The sequence below is a fragment of the Aphelocoma coerulescens genome, chromosome 8 (assembly GCF_041296385.1).
Source record: "Aphelocoma coerulescens isolate FSJ_1873_10779 chromosome 8, UR_Acoe_1.0, whole genome shotgun sequence".
Lineage (NCBI taxonomy): Eukaryota > Metazoa > Chordata > Aves > Passeriformes > Corvidae > Aphelocoma > Aphelocoma coerulescens.
The window spans coordinates 2243593-2266245 of record NC_091022.1 but is presented as its reverse complement, the minus strand read 5'-3'; the positions used below and the strand labels follow the sequence as shown (position 1 = coordinate 2266245).

The 22653-nt window shown below is 52.2% G+C and overlaps 1 protein-coding gene and 1 long non-coding RNA gene across 3 annotated transcripts in view; one reads left to right on the top strand and one right to left on the bottom strand.

The window, feature by feature from the left end:
- TNR (tenascin R) overlaps positions 1-22059 on the bottom strand; it is a 33728-nt gene extending 11669 nt beyond the window's left edge. Inside the window, exons 1-14 of one of the 2 annotated variants that reach the window (XM_069022898.1) lie at positions 19263-22059; positions 16161-16637; positions 15464-15727; positions 14555-14670; positions 12016-12166; positions 8386-8655; positions 6509-6694; positions 3701-3790; positions 3325-3588; positions 2403-2672; positions 2173-2292; positions 1530-1673; positions 766-885; positions 325-468 (exon numbers count right to left, since the gene is read on the bottom strand). In XM_069022898.1, the coding sequence (XP_068878999.1) occupies positions 325-468; positions 766-885; positions 1530-1673; positions 2173-2292; positions 2403-2672; positions 3325-3588; positions 3701-3790; positions 6509-6694; positions 8386-8655; positions 12016-12166; positions 14555-14670; positions 15464-15727; positions 16161-16637; positions 19263-19758 (3112 nt within the window). In that variant the 5' untranslated portion in view covers positions 19759-22059. The remainder of the gene's footprint in view (positions 1-324; positions 469-765; positions 886-1529; positions 1674-2172; positions 2293-2402; positions 2673-3324; positions 3589-3700; positions 3791-6508; positions 6695-8385; positions 8656-12015; positions 12167-14554; positions 14671-15463; positions 15728-16160; positions 16638-19262) is intronic. The other variant, XM_069022900.1, reaches the window with a different exon arrangement.
- On the top strand, positions 11399-14406 carry LOC138113954 (uncharacterized). Its single transcript, XR_011152416.1, has 3 exons — positions 11399-11651; positions 12871-13036; positions 13571-14406. It is a non-coding gene; the product is annotated as an uncharacterized lncRNA (long non-coding RNA).
- Positions 22060-22653: the final 594 nt, after the last annotated feature.

Sequence of the window (22653 nt, the reverse complement as noted above, 5' to 3'; positions counted from 1 at the left end):
TTGGGCAAAAAAACCACCTGGTCAAGCATCTGCTCAGGAAACCACATCCATTAGAAATCACTGAAAGAAAGGGATGGGGGGATGGATGGATGGATGGACAGATGTTGAAAGAGTGAAAATAATGGTTGATGCTTGTTGATTAAAATTCTGATCTTGTGTTGTGCCCTACACTGGTATTTGAGATTGTTTTTTGTGTCCTTTTGGCATGTGGCTACCTCAACACCCATGCTATGTAACAGGAGCTTTGGCTCAGCCTTGCTGGCTGCTTTTCCTGGGGTGGGTGCATGGCTGGGGGTGAGGAGTGAGGGAGGTGACTGTACATACGAGTAGTGAAGTTGGTGCTGATGGTCTGGCTGGTGAGAGGCCCATTGGTGGCGTACAAAGAGACTGTGTAGGTGGTACTGGGCAGCAGGTTGCTCAGCTGGTACTCCTGGTTGTCTCCATCCACAAGAATTGTTTCTCCTGCAACTGTAAGCAAAAAGGGAAGAGTTAGGGTAGACATCCAAGGTGGCTCTCCAAAATGTGTCTTTGGATATACCTCATGAATAAAAGCATTTCTACTGCTGAAACACCATAAGGTACTGTGCAGCAGCTGAGCTGTAGTGGTGCTGTTCAAGCTGAAGAATGGTCTAATTTTTCCCTCAATCCCTATAAAACCCAAGGCAAGGGCTCCTTCCCTCCTCCCTCTCTGAAGGGCACCCACTGAGCCCTGGGCTTTGGGATGGGAGAGAGGTCAAGGTGAGCTGGAACAGAGCCCTGGTGTACCTGCATGGCGCGTAAGGATGAGGACATAGCTTTCCACCTCCGACAGCGGTGGGTTCCACTGCAGCAGCGCCTCGGTGGGAGTGATGTTGGTGGCCGTGACCCCCAGGGGGAAATCCATGGCTGCACGGGGGAGAGAGCCAGAGAGTCAGAAGCATTAGGAGACTGGACTATGAACTGGAAGACTCCTTGTGGCACATGGTTCTATGTCTGCCCTGCTGCCCAGACACGTGTGCCTGCACAGGAATTACTGCTGCCCAAGCTGGAGCACAGATGTCATAGCTTGTGCTACTCTGCTACCCAGGCTGCTCTTCCACTGTTTTCTTGATGCACAGTCTGGCATGTTAGGGGTTTTCTTTAGGTTTTGAGGAGTCTATGGATAGCAGAGGGTTTTACTTTTGCAGCAGATGCTGTTTGTGACAGGGCTTCCCCAGGGATTATTTCTGGAAACCTGTACTCTGTTCAGGAAAGGCTGTCATGATTGCCCAGCATCATGTTTCTGGCTTCCCTGTGCCTGGTACACAGCTTTATCACTTTTACCCATGACCACCCATGAATATTTGGGATCAACTTTGCTGAGACATACTTCAAAAGCCCACACTGAGCCCTTGTGAGCCCTGCTTATCATCTCCAGCTTGCATCTGGCTGGTGTGAGGTCCAGCTTGCCCTCAGACACCTGAGTATTAGTGCAAGCAGGGACTGCCAGCCCTGCCCAGGGCTGGACCTGACACTGTTTGATTGTTCCCTGCCCACCAGGAGCTCCTCACCTGTGTATGCAGTGATGGAGGCCGGCTCGCTCTCCTCCCGGCCCCGCACGCTCTTCACCCCGATCTCGTACTTGGTGGCAGGCTGCAGGTGGAGGAGGGTGTACTCGGTGGCATCCCTGGAGATGGCCATACTGTCTGTCCTCCCTGCAGACATGGAGCCAAGAGCTTTGACATCACAGCTGGCCCCATCCCTGGGGCTCAGGAGGGGCTTGGGAGGGGATGGCAGGTCCACAAGACACTGGAGGTAACTGGGTTTCGTGCCTGCAGGTGCACTCCTGTGCCCATCACTCTGCTGGCCTGGCCCTTTCAGCAGCATAGACAAAAGTGGGCCCAAGGGAGATGAGGTGGGAAGCAGGTGAGGGAGGTGGGATTTTATGACTGAGCCCTGAATTTAACCATCTCTGGGGAGGGCACACTGCTGGGGGCCATTCCATGTGCCCCTCTGTGCTGAGCTGGCTGCAGTGCTCCCTTCCCATCCTCACCCCAGACACCCCAACCTCTGCCCTGTAGCCAATCCCAGTTACTCGTCACTTTGCCCGGAGCACTGGGATGCTGCCTGGGCGAGGATGCTCGGGCCAGCAGAGGGAGGGAGGGTTGGCAGCTGTGAGCTCAGGGCACGAACAGGAGCAGTCTGGCCTGTTACCTTCAGCAGCACGGTAGGATAGTCTGTAGTGGTCGAAGGCAGCCATGGGAGCACTCCAGTAGAGCACCATGGACTCCTGGGTGACGTTGCCCACCCTGAGGTCCTTCGGCGCATCAATCCCTGGTGAGATGGAGCACAAAGGAAAGCTGTGGGAGGCAGGTCCACTCCCCGTCCCCCTGCCTGCCCTCCCCGGTGCTGTCCCGTGCCTGGTGGGGGGTGTCCCGTGGTACCTGTTGTGATGGAGCCCACGACAGGCTCGGAGCTGATGGTGCCGTGCACGGCCACCAGTGACACCAGGTACTCGGTGGATGGCTGCAAGCCCGTCAGGGTGGTGTGCCTGTGGGTGCCATCCAGTGTGACCTGCTGTGCCGCCTCCTCCTCGTCCCGGGGACTGTAGGTGAGGATGAGGCGGTCTGCTGGCGGGGATGGGTCACTCCATGTGACGTTCACACTGGAGGATGTCAGCTGGGAGAAGTGCAGCTGTGAGATGGGCCGAACACCTGGAAGATGGAGAGGAGAGATGCAACCCCAACCGTCTGCAGATTTTCACCTCCACGTTTTCCCCAGGGCTTGAATGGGAAATACTTAAAAGAGGTGGCAAAGCTGAAGATCTGGGCTCTCCATTGATCTGAAACTCTGCTGGGATCAAGAGGCAGAACCAGGAGGGGAAAAGTGGTGCTTCTCTCAGCTCCACCTGTAAACATCCTCCATCCCAGACCCGCATGGTGGGTGATGGAACTGTCCCACCTCAGATAGTATGTGCTGTCTGCACTTCATGACTGCAGACTTTTCAGCCAGAGGTCCTTGTGAGGTCCCCCAAGGCTTCAATTCCTCTTCTTATGGACACACAGGCCACCCTGACCACAGAGGACAGCAGAGGGCTGTCTGTTTCCCCCTGATCCTGTCTTGTCCTTTTGGGAACCTCCAGCAAAGCAAGTGTGTTCAGTGCTGCTGGCCAAAGGGGTTGTGCCACCACATTGGTAGGGCCATCCTCCTTTTGAGGTCAATAGACCTGCTCCTGTGTGGACACACAGACCCCAGCTCTCATCCCCATCACCACCTCAAGGGTTTTAGTGCCAGGGATGCAGTGGGCTAGCAGAGGAGCCAACAAGGTCTGTGCCCTTGCCCCCATCCCAGCTTGTCTTTCTCTACCTGTGAAGGCATCCACGGTGGCCTCCAGGCTCTGCTGCCGTCCCCTCTCAGCGATGATGGAGATGGTGTACTCTGTCCCAGGCTCCAGCTCCGAGAGGGTGAGCTGTGACTCCTCCCGGGACACTGTCACTTCAGAGGCCATTCCTGAGGCGGGGGTGAAGGTGATGCGGTAGTGGTCGATGGGACCCATGGCTTTGGTCCAAGCCAGTGAGATGGACGTCTCAGTGGAGGCTGTCACCAGGAGGTCCCGGGGGCTGTCAAGCTCTGCGGGAGAGGGTTGGTGCAGAGCTTTGTCCCCATGCACAGACTGTCCTATGGGGGCATCTGAGCCATAGGAGCCAGCTGTGCTTCAAGCAGGCAGTGGGGCCAAACTCACCAGTCCTGGCATTCATGGTCGCTGGCACACTCTGCTGGCTGTCCATCACGGCTGAAATCCCGATGCCATACTCTGTTCCCGGCACCAGATCTACCAGGGAGTGCAAAGAACATGAAGGGGTTTGAGAGCAGCACCTGGCAGGGTGACCTCAGGGTGCGACCCCTTCTTCCACCTCCCACAAGTGGGGACACAGGAGGACCCTCCAGAGCATCCCTGGGGTTAGCAGCTCTCCCACAGGTCAGTCAGTTCCTCTGCACATTGCAGAAGAGCTGAGCCTTTTTAAAAAGCCCTGTGGTTGCCTTTGGATAGGGAATTTGGATTATTTTAGCTCAGAAATGAGCCATTTTTAAAAGTTGTTGCTGAGGTCTGCTGTAATTGCTGGCAGTGAGACAGAAGCTCTTGTATGTGTGAGCTGAGATGGGAATGATAAAATAGCTATATTTTCTTCCAAAGTGATGCAACATCAAATATTGTCACAGGCTGGTGTCTTGGAGAGAAATAAATTATGCAGAATAAATGAAATGCACATTAATTGGGAAAGGTGCAGTCTTTCTGGGAGCCGAATCAAGCCCTGTTCCTTGGGGTGGAGATATCCTGAGGTGCCTCTCTCAAGGAACTTGGGAATTGAGCTCATCCAGCTCCTTTCCTCTTGCACTGGTTTATCTCCATGGGGTATCTCTTGCCTCTGCCTGTCCCTTCTGCTTGGCTGCTGGTGGCTTTATTCCCCTCTTCCCTGTGCTTCATGATCTTTCCCACAAAATTAGAAAAAGCCATAAACTCTCCAGCTCAGCCTCACCGTGCCTTGCCCAGGGGCAGCATCCCCTGGAGCCACCAAAACCTTTCCCAAGAGGTCAGGAGAGAGGGATGCTCTCCTTCCCTGCTCTTCTCTTGCTACAGTGCATTCTTGGTAGGGATGATGGGGAGAAGATGGACCCCCTTGGCCCTGCTCTGTTAAGTGTCAAAAGCATTCTGGAAAGAAGAGCCTGGCAGAAAGGAAGGAGAAGGAAGAAATGAGCAGGAGGACATAAACCTTTTCTCTCCCAGATCTTTTGGGAAGAGCAAAATTATGGTAATTTCTGTGCAAATGCTGATTTTTGAGAGAGACTATGGCTAGGGCCAGGCTTGCTGCACTTTTAAGCCTAAACCTTTGATAAACCCTGCTCAGTACCATTCCTCACTGCAGGTAGATGAGACTGGCTGAAAGAATTGCTGGTTGCTTTCAAAGCACAGATCCCACCAGGCCCTGGGTGGCTGGAAAAAAAAAACCAATGGGTTTTGCACCATGTCCAACAAGAGTGGAGGACGTGGCTACTCTGTCTGTAATGGAGCTATGGGAGAGGCTCATGTGCTGTCCACACTATGACTGTTGTAGCTCTTTTTTTTTGGCTAGCAGAATGGTTTTTTGGTTATTTTCTGCTATGACTAGATTTTTTTTAATTGGTTTGTTTGTTACATAGTACCCTGGGGACTGGAAGCAATGCACTTGGGTGATGATGGAGGCACTATATAAAAATCACTCTCTACAGCTGACTTAAGAATCTGCATCTCTGCAGCTTGCTCTGGTGGGGTTTCTTGCAGCCTTGCCTGAGTCTGGCAGAGCCTTGGCAGCTTTTTTTAGTTTTATTGAGAAAAACAAGAGACTTCAGGCTGCCACATACTCCAAGGCAAGCTCAAGTCAAGCCATGGATATCCTCGCAGTGTGTGTCACTGGGGTAGTGTAGTACCTCTGCCCAAGGAGGGGGATTTGGCCCATTTTTAATGCTTCTTCTCACCTAGAAAGCCAATAAATGTCATAAAGGAAAGCTAGCAGGAGTCCAGCACTGTGATCTCATCCTGCTTCTCCACACGCATCCTCATCACAAACACAGAAGAACCAGCCCTAACATTTTCCTTCTTTCTGCATTCCACACTTTTCAAGATAACTGCTCTGATTGCCTTGCTGCCCTCCAGCCTTTCTCATGACTGCTGCTGTGCCTGTAACTTAACTTCTGACTTTCCCACTGAACTTTCTCCTATAACTCCATAGGGCAGATTCCTGAGCCCTTGAACGTCCTAGGAAGGCAGACATGGAAGAACCTGGTGTCCTGCCATACTGAAGAGCTTCAAGATGAATGAGAGAACATTTTTGCATATAATTAAGTCTTTTCTTTGCTCAAAATATGCCACCGGAGCAGCAAATCCATAAGGCAAGCAGTTCTAGTCAAAAAACAAGGAAACCACGTCTCACATGGTGCTTTATTGTGCTGCTGCGTAAGGTGTTTGGGGCTTTCCTGGCAGTGGGAGGTGGGTGGTGTTTGCAGCCCCTCTGCTGGCCTGAAAAATGTACCACTTAAAGGACTTGCTCAAAAATAGTATCTCTAGATTTGGGTCTGCTTTGAGCCCAATTTGGAAAAAGGCAAAAAACTCGGCCAGCCTGGCTCCCCATCACTGCCCACGGGGCATCATCACCAAACAAGCTCTTTCCAAACAAGCGAAAAAGAGAAGGGTGAAATAATATTTTGCTGTAGATCAGCCTAAACAGGCTTCTTCCCATTTCTCACTTTGCTCCTTGCCAGCTCTGTATGCCACCTGGACAGATCCTTGCCGGAGGTGCATTACTCGGAGGTGTACCCAGAGCCACAGAGGGGAAAATGGGCTGTATCCCAAGGAAAACCTTCTCTCCAGCAAATAGTAAACCCCAAAACAACCTCAAACACGTGCCAGCATAAGGGCAACTGAGTATTGGTGCTGATTTGGGCTCTCCATTGCCCTGCCTGCTTGAGAGGAGGAGGACGAGGGGGGAGGAAGAGCGCATGGGTGCGTGCATACCTGCCAGGGTGGCCCGGGTGGTGGGGCCGGTGTCGCGCGGCACCAGGACCTCGTGGTAGTGCTCCCCGGCCAGGGTGCTGTAGACCACCCTGTAGCTGTGCGCCTCGGCCTCGCTGTTGTCCCAGGAGAGCTCGAGGCTGCCGGGGCTCCGCGAGCCCACCCGCAGGTTCTTGGGGGCATCGATCTCTGCGCAACACAAGGGAGAGAGGCACCGTCTCACCGCTGGGAACGCACCTGGCTACCTGGGCTACCTGGGTGGGACAGCCGGGACGTCCCGCACGCGGTCCCTCCTCCCCAGGGGATGTCCTGGCAGGAAGGGCTGGCACATTTTCTCTCACCTCCTGCTCAGCACAGACTGGGAGATGTCACCCAGAAGAGTGACACAAATGCTGGGGCATTCGCAGCATCCTCAGCAGGTTGGTTTGGCAGCTAATTCCATGTTCTTTCAAAAAGAAAACTCTTTTCCCCCATATTACAGCAAAAAAACCCTGAGATACTGTGAGCAAGAGAAAAAGGGCTCTGTAGTAGCCATGCATTGGCCTGAACTGCTCTTAGAAGAAAACGTGAGCATCTTTACAGGCTCATTCACACTCAGACATTGTCCACAGGGTTTCTTTATTAGTGCTGCTGAGGCTGTGTTCTGAATCTGCTCTGGTTTGCACAATAAACGCCTCTGGTGAGCAACGGGTTGGGGCTGGGCACCAGGGGACTGTGGGCAGTGGTGATGGATCTGAGTCTGGGGGGGTGTTTTTTATGCTGCCTTTTAGAAATAAAGCAAGGAAGGCCAATGCAGCAAATCAGTTGGGGCAAGCATCTCGTCCGAAGTATTTATCTATAGAGATACGTACACACACAATTCATGTACCACAGTTATTAGAGCAGGAGCCTCATATCCACCAGTAATGTACATGACAATTTATATGCCATAAACCAGCACGGAAATACACGCTCTGACTCCTCCTTTATGGCACAGTAAATTAAACCCATTAGCTATCTGCAGGCTTAACATTAATTAAAAGTTTTACCGACCAGTTAGGGTGTTCAGGGAAGAGATATAAAATAACATAACCATCATGTTTCTGGCTGTGCTGGTCAAGGCACCTGCTTTGGCTCTTGCTGCTGAGTGGGAGCGAGTGTCACCTTGAATTCAGACCTGTGCTGAGCGTTTTGGTGCTTTCCAGAGTGGTGTGTTATGCTATGGGTGCTCTTAAGGATGTAAACTGCTGAATTCTGGAGTTCTAAGCTGTGGGTCTGAACGGGCACTGGAGCTGGTGGGGATGTGTGTCCCAGGCAGGTTCAGCCTTGACGCTGCAGCAAGACAGGGCCGAGATGGGGTTGGCTTGGCGTTTTATCATCTAAATATGGGGGGTTGAGTCCATCCATGCCTTGTCACTGGCATCTGGGGTCACCTGGCCTGCCCTGGGCCCATTAGAGCACCCCTGTGGGGCACAGGGCAGAGAGAAGACCTTTTGCACTGGAGGTTTAGTAGCTAAACAGAAGAGTAGGCACTAGCAGCAGGAGGGCAGAGGGCAGTTTTAGGGTGTGTATTTTAGGGTGAGCTGAATCATTTGCTCTGCCTTGCTTTGTAATGGTATGCAAGGCACCTGCATTCAGGAGTCTCCATTCATACCTGCATCTTAACCCACTGTGTTTTCATTCCACTTCTTCCTCCTAGCACACCACATTAAACCCCAGCTCACTTGTGCCGGGGGAAGAACAGGTATCACGAAACCCCAGACGCACAAACCCCTCAGTTTTTCTCCGGATACGTCCTCGTTGCAGGACAGCCCATCTGCAGGTGGCAGCGAGCCGCCTGCCCGTGCTTTCCAGAGGCTCAGAAATTCACACCAGATCTCCCAGCAAGGCCAGCTAGCTACCTGTGGTGAACTGGGCAAGGGCCGGCCGGCTCTCGTTGGCACCCCGGAGGGCGCTGACGGCGAGGTGGTAGCGGGCGCCGGGGCGCAGGGCCTGCAGGGAGTACTGGCTGAGGGGGGGCTGCAGGCGGAAGGTGGTCCTGCCGCCCTCCCCGTCCGCCAGCCCGTACTTCAGCAGGATGGCGTCCACCTTGGCGCGCGGCGGCGTCCACTCCACGAAGGCCACCGTGTCGGAGACATCCCGCACCAGGATCTGCGTCGGGCCGTCGATGACTGCGGAGGAGGGGGGGAAACGGGCACCTGTTATTTTGGGAGAGTTGGATGGGGAAAGGTGGAAGCTTTGGGGACACCAAGCTTCAGGGATGTCTCAACCTGACCTTCAAAGTGACTGGAGTTAGTACTTGGGGACAAGGGAGAGAGGTGGCATGGGCAAGAGACATGACCCTGACCCCAAGGTACTTAGGGGGTTTGGTCCTCGTGGGTTCCCAGTCCCTTGTCCCAGTCTCCTGGCTCTTTCCTGAACCCTCTCCACTTTCTGTGAGCACCCAGAGCAGGACCCAGCAGCACTCTCACTGGCACCCATGACAGCTACAATGCAGCTCATGCCCTTCTCTTGAGCTGGCTGTCAGCAATAATTCCTCCTTGGCTTTTTAGGGTGATGTTTCCCAGGATATAAAACTCCTACATCTAACTGCAACACACTTTCTTTGCTCTTAAGATAGCTGCTTGTACTTTTGCATTGAAAAATATGTAATTTTCCTTTGTGCCCAACTCTTCAGACTATCCAGACAACTTTTACTGATGATCTTCCACTCAATTTACTCTTTCTGAGCCTTTCCATCATTGGCAAAATTTACCAGCAACAATATTATGTCTTTTGAAAAGTGTTGACAATGTGTTAAATAACATGGGTGCAAGGACAAAATCCAAGCATGGAGAGCTGAGGAATGTCTCTAGAAATGTTCCTGCTTTGGTGCCAGCTCCTGGTTTGTCTTTAAACAGAGGGATCAGCTCATAAAGCTGTTGGTGGCTTGGCAGTGGGAAGAGAGGAGAAAATGCAACTGCTCTGGTGAGTCTTCATAACAAGCTGGGTGTGGGGCTATGGTGGGTGTCCAACAAAACCTCTCAGGTAAAAGGTTTTTAGCTAAATTCATACCAGGGATCTACTGGGAGACCCTTTTGGATATTTCTGCTTCTTTTTTTGCAGAAATTTGGGCCCTTCCTTCCTCTACATCCTCCAACACTCATCCTTTGGACAGCCTGGGCTCAAGCCTGGCTGATGGATGCTTTGAATCCAGCAGGACTTAACCATTACATGGAGGGATGGAGGAATGGATGGATGGATGGATGGATGGATGGATGGATGGATGGAGGGATGGAGGGATGGATGGATGGATGGATGGATGGATGGATGGATGGATGGATGGATGGAGGGATGGATGGATGGAGGGAGGGATGGGTGGATGGATGGATGGATGGAGGGATGGATGGATGGATGGATGGATGGATGGATGGAGGGATGGATGGATGGATGGATGGATGGATGGATGGATGGATGGATGGATGGATGGATGGATGGATGGATGGATGGAGGGATGGATGGGTGGATGGATGGATGGAGGGATGGATGGAGGGATGGATGGATGGATGGAGGGATGGATGGAGGGATGGATGGAGGGATGGATGGATGGAGGGATGGATGGATGGAGGGATGGAGGGATGGATGGAGGGATGGAGGGATGGAGGGATGGGTGGATGGATGGATGGATGGATGGATGGATGGATGGATGGATGGATGGATGGATGGAGGGATGGATGGATGGAGGGATGGAGGGATGGATGGAGGGATGGAGGGATGGATGGATGGATGGGTGGGTGGGTGGATGGATGGATGGATGGATGGATGGATGGATGGATGGATGGATGGATGGATGGATGGATGGAGGGATGGATGGAGGGATGGATGGAGGGATGGATGGATGGATGGAGGGATGGATGGAGGGATGGATGGATGGATGGAGGGATGGATGGATCGATCGATTGATCGATGGATCAATGGATGGATAGGTGGAGGGATGGAGGGATGGATGGAGCCAAGCCTCCCCATCGCTCCTGTGCCATGGCAGCTCTCATGCACAAAACCTGCTGGGCAGCCCTTTTATCACTTCTGTGATCACAAAGTGGGTGAAAGTGCCCACTTTGGTTCTGTAATTCAGACTATACCACACCTACATACACCTAATATACTGCAGATATTAGGAAATGACAGTATATAACAAGGGTCTGCTGAATGCTGCACCTCAGCATTGGAAGTTCTGGGGGATGAGCATGTGGGCAGGAGTGGAAAGGACCAGGGAGGGTTAGAAAAAGACATGGGGGAATTTGGAGCAGTGAGGTGAGGTCTGGGAGCAAAACAGCAAAGGAAGAACAGCTGGGAAGCCCAGTGCTTAGGCAGGAGCTGGCTGTCCAGCTTGGCCAGGACCAGCTCATGCATACCCTCAGTCTCCAACTACTTCATGTTGTGCAGTCATCCAGGTGATCCCCATCTACTGGGCTGTGTGGCATGAACCTGTGCCTTTGCTGCTTGACCGTGGCACAAGGGGCTGAGGAAGAACGAGGGTGATGGGGATAAATCTCTGGGGGTGCTGCAGAGGAAGGCAGGCACGCCAGCACAGGGATGCCTTCACGGAGCAGAGATCTGCGAGCTCAGCGCTCCACCTGCACTCCCTGCAAAGGCCAGCCCCCGAGTTTGAAGTACCAGCCTCTCTTTTTGCCGACTTCCGAGGGAAAGGAAGTTTCGGGCTTGACCAGGAGATGTCTCTATTAAGCCACGTCGAGCTGAACGCGGAGGCGAAGTGGGAGGACTGTGCTGGGGAAGCTCGGACCTGCAGCAAACCGCTGCTGCTGGTGGAGCGACCCTCCCTTCGCTCTCACAGCTGCCTCGAATTATTACAACCCTCCGGCAGCTCCTTAAGTGCTGTTTCCTTTCGGCACAGCTTAGATGGAGGGAGTAGACGTCTGCCTGGCTTTCAAGGCAGACTGCAACAGACCTGCTGTGAACAGCCTGATCTCCTCCATGAGCTCTGCCCATCGCTATATCTCCTTCAGCAAGAAGACCCAGCTGAATTTTCTCTGGTCTACAGGATGGACCAGTGACTGGGCAAACAAACTGGTTAGGAAGGGACATGCTGTTGCTCCTGGCTCCCTGCCCTGCTGCCTGATTTCCACGAATAGGTGGGATTTGAGGGCATTTAGTGGCACAAAAGCAGGTGGGATTTTTAATCTGTTATATATGAGTAAGCAATACATTTGTAGATGTATTTCTTGAGGGCAGCCAGCCTCCAAAATGTGAGATTAGCAGAGAAGAAGAATTTATCCAGATATATAATAAAAGCAGAAGTGAGTCTTCACTCCCAACCCATTAACCTTGCCACAGTTTCTGCACTCGTGGCAATTCAGGAGATAGAGGGACAAAATACTGCATGAAGAAGCTGTTGCTGCAATGTTTGGGCACCTGGGTGCTGCTAGTTTCATCCCTGCCCATGCAGTGCCAGCTGCTCTTGCTGAGGGGACTTTATTTTTGGGACCAAGCCCTGGGCACTGTTGTGCTGCCCCCAGGTCAGGCTCACTCACGGGTTGAGACGCTGTCGGAGGTGGGAGGGCTTCTGGCTTGTTCCTTCAGGGCCACTACGGTGACGGTGTACTCCTCCCCCGGCTTCAGCCCCGTCTGGTTGAAGGTGGTGACGGTGCTGGGGAGCTGGGCGATCACTCCCCCCTCATTATTCTGTCAGGGAATGAAATAAGCATTAACCCTCCCTCACAAACTGGTGGTTTTGGAGGGAGACTGATGCATGGAGAGGAGGTGCCCCCCATCCTTCCACGGCCCGCTCTGCATCCCCAAATCCCATTGTCACCTTGGCACATCCCACTGTGGAGGTGCAGAAAGCGGGGGTGAAGTCACCCACGAAGCGTGGAGCACTCGTGATGTTGGGCTGAAAACCCTGCCCATCCCTCCTCCCTCCCCAGCTTCTGTGTTTTGCCATTTGTGCTCTGCTGTTCTCCAGAAGAGGGAAGATGATAAAACCAAAGCCTTGGCTAGACTTGTTTTCCCTGCTCTTCAGGGGCCAGGAGCCTTCTGTTGTTGATGTACAGGGATGAAGCTGGGACGTCTTTATTTTGCCATCCCCTGCTTTTTAACCATCTTTACACTCCTTTATACCTTGCAGTTTTGCCCTGAAAAACTGTAAGGCTTTAAACAACTGCACATGTCACCTTTCCTGCCAGCATTTGGACAAAGGATCTTTTCTTGCTGCTGTCTTCACTAATAACATGCTAAACAAACCTTTGCACATAACTCTCAATACACATTCATCTCTTTTCTCATTAAACAGGAAATCTTCCATTTTAGCCATCAATTGCCATTTTTCCTTTCCTAATTTTCTTTGCTAATTCTGTCTTCTCTTCGTCTTTTTCCCACCCCATCCCCAGTGCAGGCAGCAGATGGGCAATCCTGCCTGACCCAGCTTTAGTGGGGGTGAGAGCATCGTGGAGACCATGGAAGGAGAGTTGCTCTGCAGGAAGCTGCAAGCATCCTTGTTGGGCTGCTGAGGACCAAATTAGCATCTTCTCACCCAGTTTTTGGGGAGACAGGGAGGTCAGTTTTTCTCACAGAGGTTGTGATGCTGCAGTTGCAACTGCTGTTTTTAGCCTTTGGAAATAGGTTTTGGGCTTGTTTGAGGTGTGGCAATGTTTTGGCATGTGCCCAAGCAAGCACTGCTTGCAGGGCAGTAAAGGACACGTCACCCTCTGCCTAATTTTAGGGGAAAAGCCGATGATGGAGACCCAAGAGAGGCCAATTTTGGCAGCTTATGGGCAGGAACATGACTGTGACTTTCTGTCTTGACTCATGGATTTGAGAACTTTAAAGCCAAGTGAGCTACATCCCTTTCCTGCCCAAGACCCAGCATCCAGGAACAGCCATCCTTTTGCATCTTACCTGCCTTTAAATCCCAAAATGCTTCCATGTATTTTTAAGTTTAAGCTTAAAAATGGAAAAGAGAACCAATGGTTTGCACTTATCTGCTTCAGGGGCATGCTGTTCAGCTCAATTCCTGAGTAACACAGCAATGTTTGAAAGAGCTATTTTTTCCTACCAAAAGCTTTTCTCTGCTGTTGCTATATTTTTCAGCTTTAATCCTGATGGTGACTGAAGATTATCCCAGGGTTTATACCTACACTACCTGAGCTTCAACTTCTGACACGATTTGCATGTGGATGTAGCCAACATTGCACGAAGAACCTTCCAGCAACTCTTTGGAAATGAGAGAATCGAGTTATTTAAGGCAATGGGGCCCTTGCTTTGTGCTGTGCAATGACACTTCCTAGTTAAGAGCATTTAAAACTTTGGGGCCAAATTCTGCAGTTCTCTGCTGCCCAGAGCTGCCTTTGATCCCAATGAAGGTTTTGTACAAGTGAAAACATTATAATTGAGCCCTTAATCATCATTTCATTTACTGCTAGGGCTTGAATGCTCTTGTCAAGAGGCTCCATGTACAATTGAAGCTATACTTATGGCTAAATGGTGTAGAAATTATGAATATAGATTGATCACTTGATGTACAATTTTTGTTGCTGCGCACAGAAAATACAGGGTATTTAGGGCAACATTTTTATCCTTTCCTCTTTTCTGGCACAATTTCTACCTGTTCGTCACTGCAATTAAAATTCCATGGCAGGAATTAGCTGTGCGTGTGACTCGGGGATGGTGAAGGTTGTTGCCTGAGAGCCAGCAGCTGCTCGGTTTGATCCAGGCTGCTTTGGGGAGCTTAGTGTAGAGAGCAGGGCAAGCAAGAGGAGGAGGAGGAGAAAGAGTCATTGCAAAGGAGATGGAAGGGAAAAAGGGGGTGCAACAACAAGGGGCAGTGAGGCTGGAAGGTTTTTTTCGCCATTACTGGAATTTTTTTGGGAAATTTCTTTGAGGACATGGATGTCTTGACACAAAAACTACTGGGGAAATGCAGGCTGGCGATGTTTGGGGACGCTGATGTGCAGCACACAAATGGCAAACACATGCTGAGTATTTTGGGAAGGGCATAACTGGAAACTGATTTAGGATGCATTCCCTCGGTGCTTCCAGGGTGGCCCTGCAGTGCCATGAGTGTGGCAGCAGTACCTTGGGAATGAAGCTGATCTCCCAGCCGTCGAAGGGGAAGGAGAAGGGCTCCCACTGCACCTCTGCCGTCGTCTCTGTGATGGTCTTGAACTTCAGCCCCTGCGGCGTGGCGAGGTCTGGAAGGGAGCAGGGGGTGGTGAGCAGAGCGGGCTGGGTGCACACGCTGTCAGTCCCCACCCTGCTCCCTGTGGGTGTTTGTTATCTGGGCAACAAAAACGGGGAACCTTTTGGTAACTGTTAGCAAAATTACTTTGTCCCCACTCCACGGGGGCTGGAGGGAAAAGAGGGAAAGACCTGGGCCTATGGACTCTGAGGCATCCCACTGCACTATAGTGTGAACAGAGTGAATGATGGGGCTGCAAAGGGGTGTCTGGACAGCTTCTGGTTTTCCCCTGCCCTCTGTATCCTTAGTCTCCAAGAAACCTTCCTGGAGTTTGGCATTACAGCTTGATACTCCTGTTTTCCTCTGTGCATCAGGGTCCGGGTCAGGACTGTGTTTCTCCTGATGCACAGCAGCATCCCCTCTTGCTGCACTATCATGGGGAGTCATCATGGGGATCATCCCTTCAGGAGTGGGAGGAGAACCTGTGACTTCTGTGTTATATTGTAGTATTTTCTCTGAGGAAAAAATATAATGTTTAAATGTTTAGGGCTGCATTCTGGGGGCTTCAATCAAACTCTGAAAGCTTTTTCTTCTTTTTAGACATCCAGGTCTTCACCCAAACAGAGTCTTTCTGAAGAGGATGGACACATTTCCTCCTTTCCTATATCCCTATACAGATAATTTCTTTTTTCTTTTTGAAGGCTCAAGTTTCTGCTGCTAGAAGGTTTTTATGGAAGAAGTGACCCAGCTTGAGCATCCCCTCTGGATACACGAGTAGCAAACGACAAGTGCAGTAGGATACTTACTGGTCATCACCTTGGAGGTAACGGGGATGCTGAAGACATCACTGATGACTGCGTAAATGCTGACATTGTAGGCAACCCCTGGCTCCAGATCCGTGATGGTGATGCTGCTCCATTCCCCAGGCACCTGCTGCTGGAGCTGGGTGCCCCCGGGCACGGCGGGCTGGTACGAGACCACGTACTCAGTGGCTGCCCCGGGGCTGTCCCAAGCCAGCTCGATGGAGCTGTCGCTGATCCCCGTCACCCGCAGGTTTTCAGGAGGAGACACTGGTGGGAAGGGCAGAGGAAAGCAGAGTGTCAGGGGGTGTGTGGCCTCTTCTTCCACTGCTGTGGGAGGGTGTGGAGGCCTGCTGGTGGGACATGGGCACGGGCTGGGGGTTATGTGCTATCTGTGGTTGTATTAACAGCTAAAGCAAGGTAAAGGCTCGGGAGAACCTGTTGCACTACGGGTTTAGCCCCCATGCTGGGATGAAGCTCACTGGCTTTTTGCTCACCTCCCAAGCTTTCATCCACGGTGTCTCTGGGGACAGGGATAACAGGGAGGTGGCCACACTGCGGGGACTGAGCGGGTCCTAAGTGATGTGCTCTGCCGGGTATGGATTTCTCCCAGCCTTCATGGTGCTGCTATGGGACTCTGGGCACCTTGACACCCTTGCTTACGCACTCAAGTCTGGCTCTCCTCACCCATCTCCCCCTCTACCTGCTGAGCAGTCCTGCCCTTCATAGCCTCTCTCGCAGACGCAGAGCCCGTCCCGGCAGAGCCCCCGGCCGCTGCAGGCGCTGGGGCAGTGCAGCCTCGCGCAGTCCTCGCCGGCGTAGCCCTCCTGGCACACGCAGGTGCCGTTCACGCAGCGGCCCCGGCCCGAGCAGTCGCGGGGGCAGCGCAGCTGGGAGCAGTCCTCCCCGGTGAACCCCTCCTCGCACACGCACTCGCCGTCCACGCAGAGCCCGCGGGAGCCGCAGCCGGCGGGGCAGCGCAGCTGGGAGCAGTCCTCGCCCCCGTAGTCGCTGTCGCAGATGCACTGGCCCTCCAGGCAGACGCCGCGGCTGGAGCAGCCCCGGGGGCAGCGCGGCTCGGAGCAGTTGCTGCCTGCCCAGCCCTCCATGCACACGCAGCTGCACGACTCCAGGCTGAAATTCCCGTGGCCGCTGCACTGCGGGATGTAATCCAGCTGCCCTGCAAGGATGCAGGACCGAGGGTCAGAAGCCACCGGGTGGGAGGTGGAAAAAAGGTCAGTTTTGGTCTCAGTTCAGCCCTCTGATGGGCTGGAGAAGGGGGGCGGGTGTGGGGCAAGGAGGGGATAGTCCTCCCTCTGAGCACGCCCAGCTCTGGGGAAGTGATGGCTTTAGGGCTGAAAGGGGAAGAACCGGTGATACGGGGTCATGGTGGGGTTTGGGTGGATCTTTCCCTAGGGAGCGGGGGTCTCTGTAACCATGGGTGCCACCAGCCTTGTGGTGGGGCAGGTGCTCCCTTGGGTTTCTCTCTAGCTCAGCACTCAGTCGATAGGAACTTCCCTAGACCTCCTACTGGAAAAAAACCTTCCCTGACCAAATCCTCTGCACCAGCCATGACTCCTCTGCTCTCACGTCTACCACTTCTCCTTTTCATAGAGGTGAGATCCCTCTCTGCTTTCTCCCTCTCCTGGAAGAAGTAGGTATGTACCCAAAGGCATTATCTTCATCCCTGTCCTGGTGAGCCTGATCGAGGCAGAGCTGTTGGCTTTGGGCACACTGAGGTTGTGGGAAAGCACATGGGCTCTGTGGCCAGCAGCTCCAATGCCCCGTCTCCACCTGGCAGCCTTGCACAGGATGCTCTGGGGTGAGGAAGGGATGCATGGTGATGAAGGCAGCAGTCACTGACATTGCTAATGCTCCCCTATTTTGCCCCAAAACAGAGCCTTTGCTCCAGCTAAGGGTGTATCCCAGGCAGGCTAACTTTTCCTTGCCGATTTTTACTGCTTTTCCTCACATGAACCAAGGAAGAACAGAAACCCTTTCTGTGCTTCCTCCAAACTGTGGGAAACGTTTGCACCCCAGAGGCCCCCAAGCCACAGGACCCTGTCCCCAGCTAAACTTTGCATCCTAGCTGAGCTTTCTGAGCAGCTCTTCCAATGGGGGATGTAGCAGATGCACTGCAGCTCGGTTACATGCTGTGCCAGACAGGCCCATTTGGGTTACTTTGCAGGACAATTCCCATCCACACTGCAAATACTGGGAATGCCAGTCAGGATTTCTTCAGATCTCAGCCTCCACTTAAGTTACCAAAAGATGAGAGACGATGCTTGTAAGTGTGCTGCAGGAAAGAGGCTTTCCTTGGGGAAATGGGGTGGGGTAAGGATCCTGATCTCCTGTGCAGTGCAGTGAATTTTCTGAAAGCAACTCTGGTAAAAATAAATGAAATTACTCCAGTTTTAGCTCGCTGCATCTGTGATGGGAGTGGGGACTCCACCAAGTGATCAATGTTTAATGGCACTGTCTGCCTATGTTGCAAGTAACCCAAATAGGCCCATCAGAGTTTCAAATCAATTCCTTTAAAACAGGTTTTTCCCATAGCATTTCCTACATGATTTTAACCCTCACTGTGCACAGACTGGTGTTTTCTGTTTTGTCTTACTTATTAATGCAGCTCATTAATGTGGTATTGGGAGAGATGTGGGCTGAACCCATGGCTGGGAATGCACTGACTTCCACTGGCCACGTAATGGATGCCAGCCCAAGCCACCCTGCTGTGTATCCATCCTTGTTTCTCCCTCCCTGACCAACACACCTTTGGTGGAACTCTTGACCTGAGCATTTTAATGTGTCCTACACATAGAGGTGTTGGGGTACCTCTGGAAAAAAAAATACAGTGAGTACTGGGGGTAAAAGGGTTGCTTTTGATTTCTCTTCCTTCCTGTTGCTGTTCTTGGTGTGAAAAGCAGTTTTCCCCAGGAAAGATGCCCCGTGTGGTTCTCCTTGCTTAGTGTTTTCTTCCCTGCAAGGAGCCCTGGTGCGCTGAAGCCACGAGCAGGGATGGATGCCCTTTGAGACAGCCCCTCTTCCTCGAGACAAGGAGAACTATCAGTACGCTGGCTCCTGTTCCATGGAAATGCAGCTGCCAGCCCAAACCTTCCTGACCCATCTCATTTCAGCTGAATGCTGCTTTCCTGACCCTGAGGGACAGCTGAGGTGAAACAAGGGGCTGCCTTTAATGGAGACCTCTTGCAGGTGTCCCCAAAAGCACATCTTTTTATTCAGATGAAATATCATGTTGATGGTTTTGTGCCTTTTTTATTGTTTGCATCTTTCATGTATTTTTTGTATTTTTTAATACTTTTTTTTTTTAAACTCAGCTTTTCAGATGTGTTCACTCCTCCTGCAGAGAAGATGAAGGGGCTTATTTCCAACTCCCATGGGGCTGCCTTCAGCCCAGGGACAGCTTAGGAGAGCAGCAGCCACGTCTCTGCTCCCTGTCCCACAAGCAGTGGCAGATGTCTAAGAGTGTTGGAAGGACTGCAGAGCTGGGAGATCCCCCTGCTCACCCCTAACCAGCTGTAATTTCATCTGTAAAGGGGGTCCAGCTCTCTCCATCTTGCAGTGAGTGGGGCATGGGCACTCAAGTGACCAAAGCCCTCCCAGGGGTTTTCCTGGCTGAGTGGACCTAAAGCTAAGTTTTCTCACTAAAGCCACAGCCCCATCATGGGTGAACACTGGTTTTCCTCTGTCACCACGCTGAGTGGCACCATCAGGTTTTGTATTATTTCTCCTGCCTTTCTCTCAAGCCCTCAGTCCCCAGCAAGAGCTAACAGGATGGCATTACTACCTGTGGCTGTATTTTCTTGGCAGCAACTGGAGGTGCATTGGTCCCGGAGGATGGAGACCTCCCTCTCCAGCATCTCAATCCTGCTCAGCAGCTCCTGCAGGGATGGGAGGGAGGTGGAGCACTTGCAGGCCTGCTTGGGCATGTTTATCCTGTGGGTGAAGGTGACCTGGCTCTCGCTGTCGGAGGTCTGCTCCGTGTACTCTGCCAGCCGGTCGTCTTCTGAACTCACCTCCTCGGCCGAAGACTTGAACATGGATGAGCAGCAGCTGTCCAGAGGGATGTTGATGTTGTAGATGTGGTGGAAGACCATGGGCTGCTCTTTGATAGGTGGGCTGCAGTTGGCGAGGCCGCCTGCCTCATCCACCGCTGTCCTCTCCGCCGGCTCTGTTGTCACCTCCAGCCGGCACTCAAAAGGCTTGAGGACAGCGCCCAGCAGAAGCAAGTTGAAGCTGATGAGCACATTCCTCAGGACCGGGTGTTCACCGTCAGTCCCCATTTTCCTGGGAGAGGGAAGAGCCTTCCAAGCCAGTCTTGGGCAGCCTAGAGTGGGGAGGATCTGGGAACACAGAAGCAGAAGAGCATGGTTGGTGTTAGCCTCGAAACTGTGCTCAGCATATAAGGAGGCAGATCCCTCTTGCCAGTTATCTGGACACAAGTGGGGCCGACTTGACCCACGTGCAGTCCTGCTGGCTTTGGTGGAGCCTAAATCAACCCTGAATGGAACCTATGGCTGGTAGGAAGACCTTGTCATAGCCCTTGAGCAGCGACAAAGACAGATTCTTGTTGCTACTGCTTTTTTATTTAGGAAACAGTTAATCTGGTACTATCAAAGCACCAAATACTAATCTCTGGGCCACTTCCCACGTCTTACTTTGCCACCCTCTGCCAATGCCATAACCTTGAGCAATTGCTGTCTCTTGCTTCTAATGGCTCTCCTGCTCTGGAGCTCCCCTCCAGCTCCCTGGGGAACATCCCTGCCTCCCCCATTGCCCTGCTGCTGAATGCAAGTATGTTTGCTGGTTTCTCTCCAACAACACCTGGGGCTCCTTTGGTAGGCTCTCTTTTTTTTTCCCTGGTTTTAGGAAAAGCAAGAAAAATGGAAATAACTCTGCAATGAGGTGGCTCTGACCATGCTCACAAGAGACAGGCTCTGTAAGTGGCAATTTGGGGGCTGCATTCTCAGACCCTGACTTCCTCAAGTGCTCCCCTGCCTTCTGGGCTCTCCACTGGCTCCTGGGTGGCCCTGGCTGACTCACAGAGAGACTTCTTGTCCCTGCACAGTGGAGTGGCCATGACAGGGGAGGGCACAGGGACTAATGAACACCGGCTGCCTTTGATTGACTCGCTGATGTTCAAATCTCAGTACCCCCTCCTTGGCCTCTTGCCTTTTGCCTGTGCTTGGAGTGGAAGTAATTGTGGCCAACTGCTCCGAGCCGGGCCAGGGCTTCAAAGGAAGACTCTTTGCAGGATTACAGGAGCAGCTTAGACATGGGGAAATGAAATCCTTCCTCTCTCCCTCTTCCTATCCAGCCTGCCTCAAGAGACAGGGTAGAGCCTGTTTGTGAGCACAACCAGATGGGGAGAGAAGGGTTCTGTGTGGATGAGGGAAGGAGGGAGTGGGAGATGGATGGTGAATAAAGCAGGGTGAGCAGATACACACGGAGATTGCTCGCTAATGACAGTGAGCAGGGTAGTTGGGTAGTTAACGACTCTGTAACCCATAGACCGAAAGCCATTCATTTGCTGGTACAAACTGCCAGGCTTATTGATCTGAATCTCTTTATCAGTACATTCATTACAGCTGCCCAGCTCTGCGTTCTGAGCGGCAAGTCACGGCATCCCCCTCCTGCCCCGTAGGCAGGGCGTGATGCTGTGGGAGCGTTGGCATCCCTGGGCCACGGTGCCAGGGAGATTTCCTGTAATGTCACTGGTTGGGCTCGTAGCTGTGAAATGCTGAAAAGTCACCATGGTTCAGGCTGACCCCAGCTCAAACCAGGCTGAATCCACAGGGCAGGGGGATGCTCCTTGTTGTCCTTCAACCCAGAGCAGGCCATGCATCCCTGTTAATCCTCAGCTTCTTCCCAGAGGGTTGGGCTGGCAGCTCTGAAGCCCTGCCAAATTTGTGAATGCATTCCTGAGCTCTGTCACCTCCATTCCCTATCTGGTCCTGCTCTGTTTGCTTTTCCCTGAAGGACCCATCACGGTGAGCTCAGCCAGGGGCTGGGAGAGCTCTGGGGTAATGTGAGCAGTCTGACAGCTTGAGTGGTGTCTGCCTGGGAAGAGAAGTTGCATGAACATTCCTCCTTTGGGTTCCTCATTTTCCTGTGCTCCTGATGCTTCCCAGTCCAGCTCACGCTACAGTGACAGAACCATTAAAAACCATTGACTGGGGGAACAGATCCAGGACTGTGTATTTTTTCTCCCCCCTTCATAAGGAAAAGAAGCCCACTTCTGTGGTCATTTAATGTGTAGAATTGGTTGCATTACAGCAAATTTATCTAGGTTGCTTTTAGTGTTTCTGGTTTTTTTTTTTTAATTGTGCCTTTGTTGTCCCCAAGTTCAGATAAAACTCCCAGCTGGTGGCCTTCTTGCTGGCTTTGATCCCTTCATCCCTAGAACTGGCCTTGGAAAACCTCCCATCCTGGGCAGTGAAGGCAGCTTTGAGCCCGTCACTTTCCTGGTGTCTGGTGTCACTGTCCTTCTCCTTCACTTTCTGCTGGACTGGGACAATGCCTCTCCATCCCAGAATCCTTCTGTGTACCAGGACAGGACAGCTGATCTCCAGTTGCCTCTGGCACAGCACAAGCTTGAAAGCTTGGGGCTGCTTCTGTATTTTACCAGAACTGGTTACCTTTGGTTTGCTTTGCTGCTTCCCCCTCCCCCCCCCCCCCCCCCCCATCCCTCTGAAACATGGGGGTTTGAATTAAAGTTCAAATTAAAGAGTTATTACAGTTAATTATGAAGTTTGGCAGGCATTGAGCTTTTGGCTCCAAAGCATTTCAACTTTGGGGAGCTGTGAAAGAATCAATCTGCTGCAATTTCTCTGTAGTGCTCAATAAAAAATACAGAGAATACGAAGCTGAGAAAAATATTTGAGGGTTTTGCCAAACATACACCACAGCAAAGCGCTCTCCTTCCCTCCCCATCAGCCTCTCTCCATCCAGGATTTGTGCCTTATGGGCCAGCAAAGGAAGAAATATAAAAACCCTATTAAATGCACAGTGCATCCACCCTAATTATATATTTTCAGTTATTTTTACATTTTGCTGATGGGCTGTATCTGGGCGAGCAGCTTTGTGAGAGCGACTGCAGAAGGGAACCTGAGAGTGTGGATGCTCGGAGCAGCTGCGCCGAGAAAGTCATTAATGCTGTGGCAGGGGTTTGGGGCGTG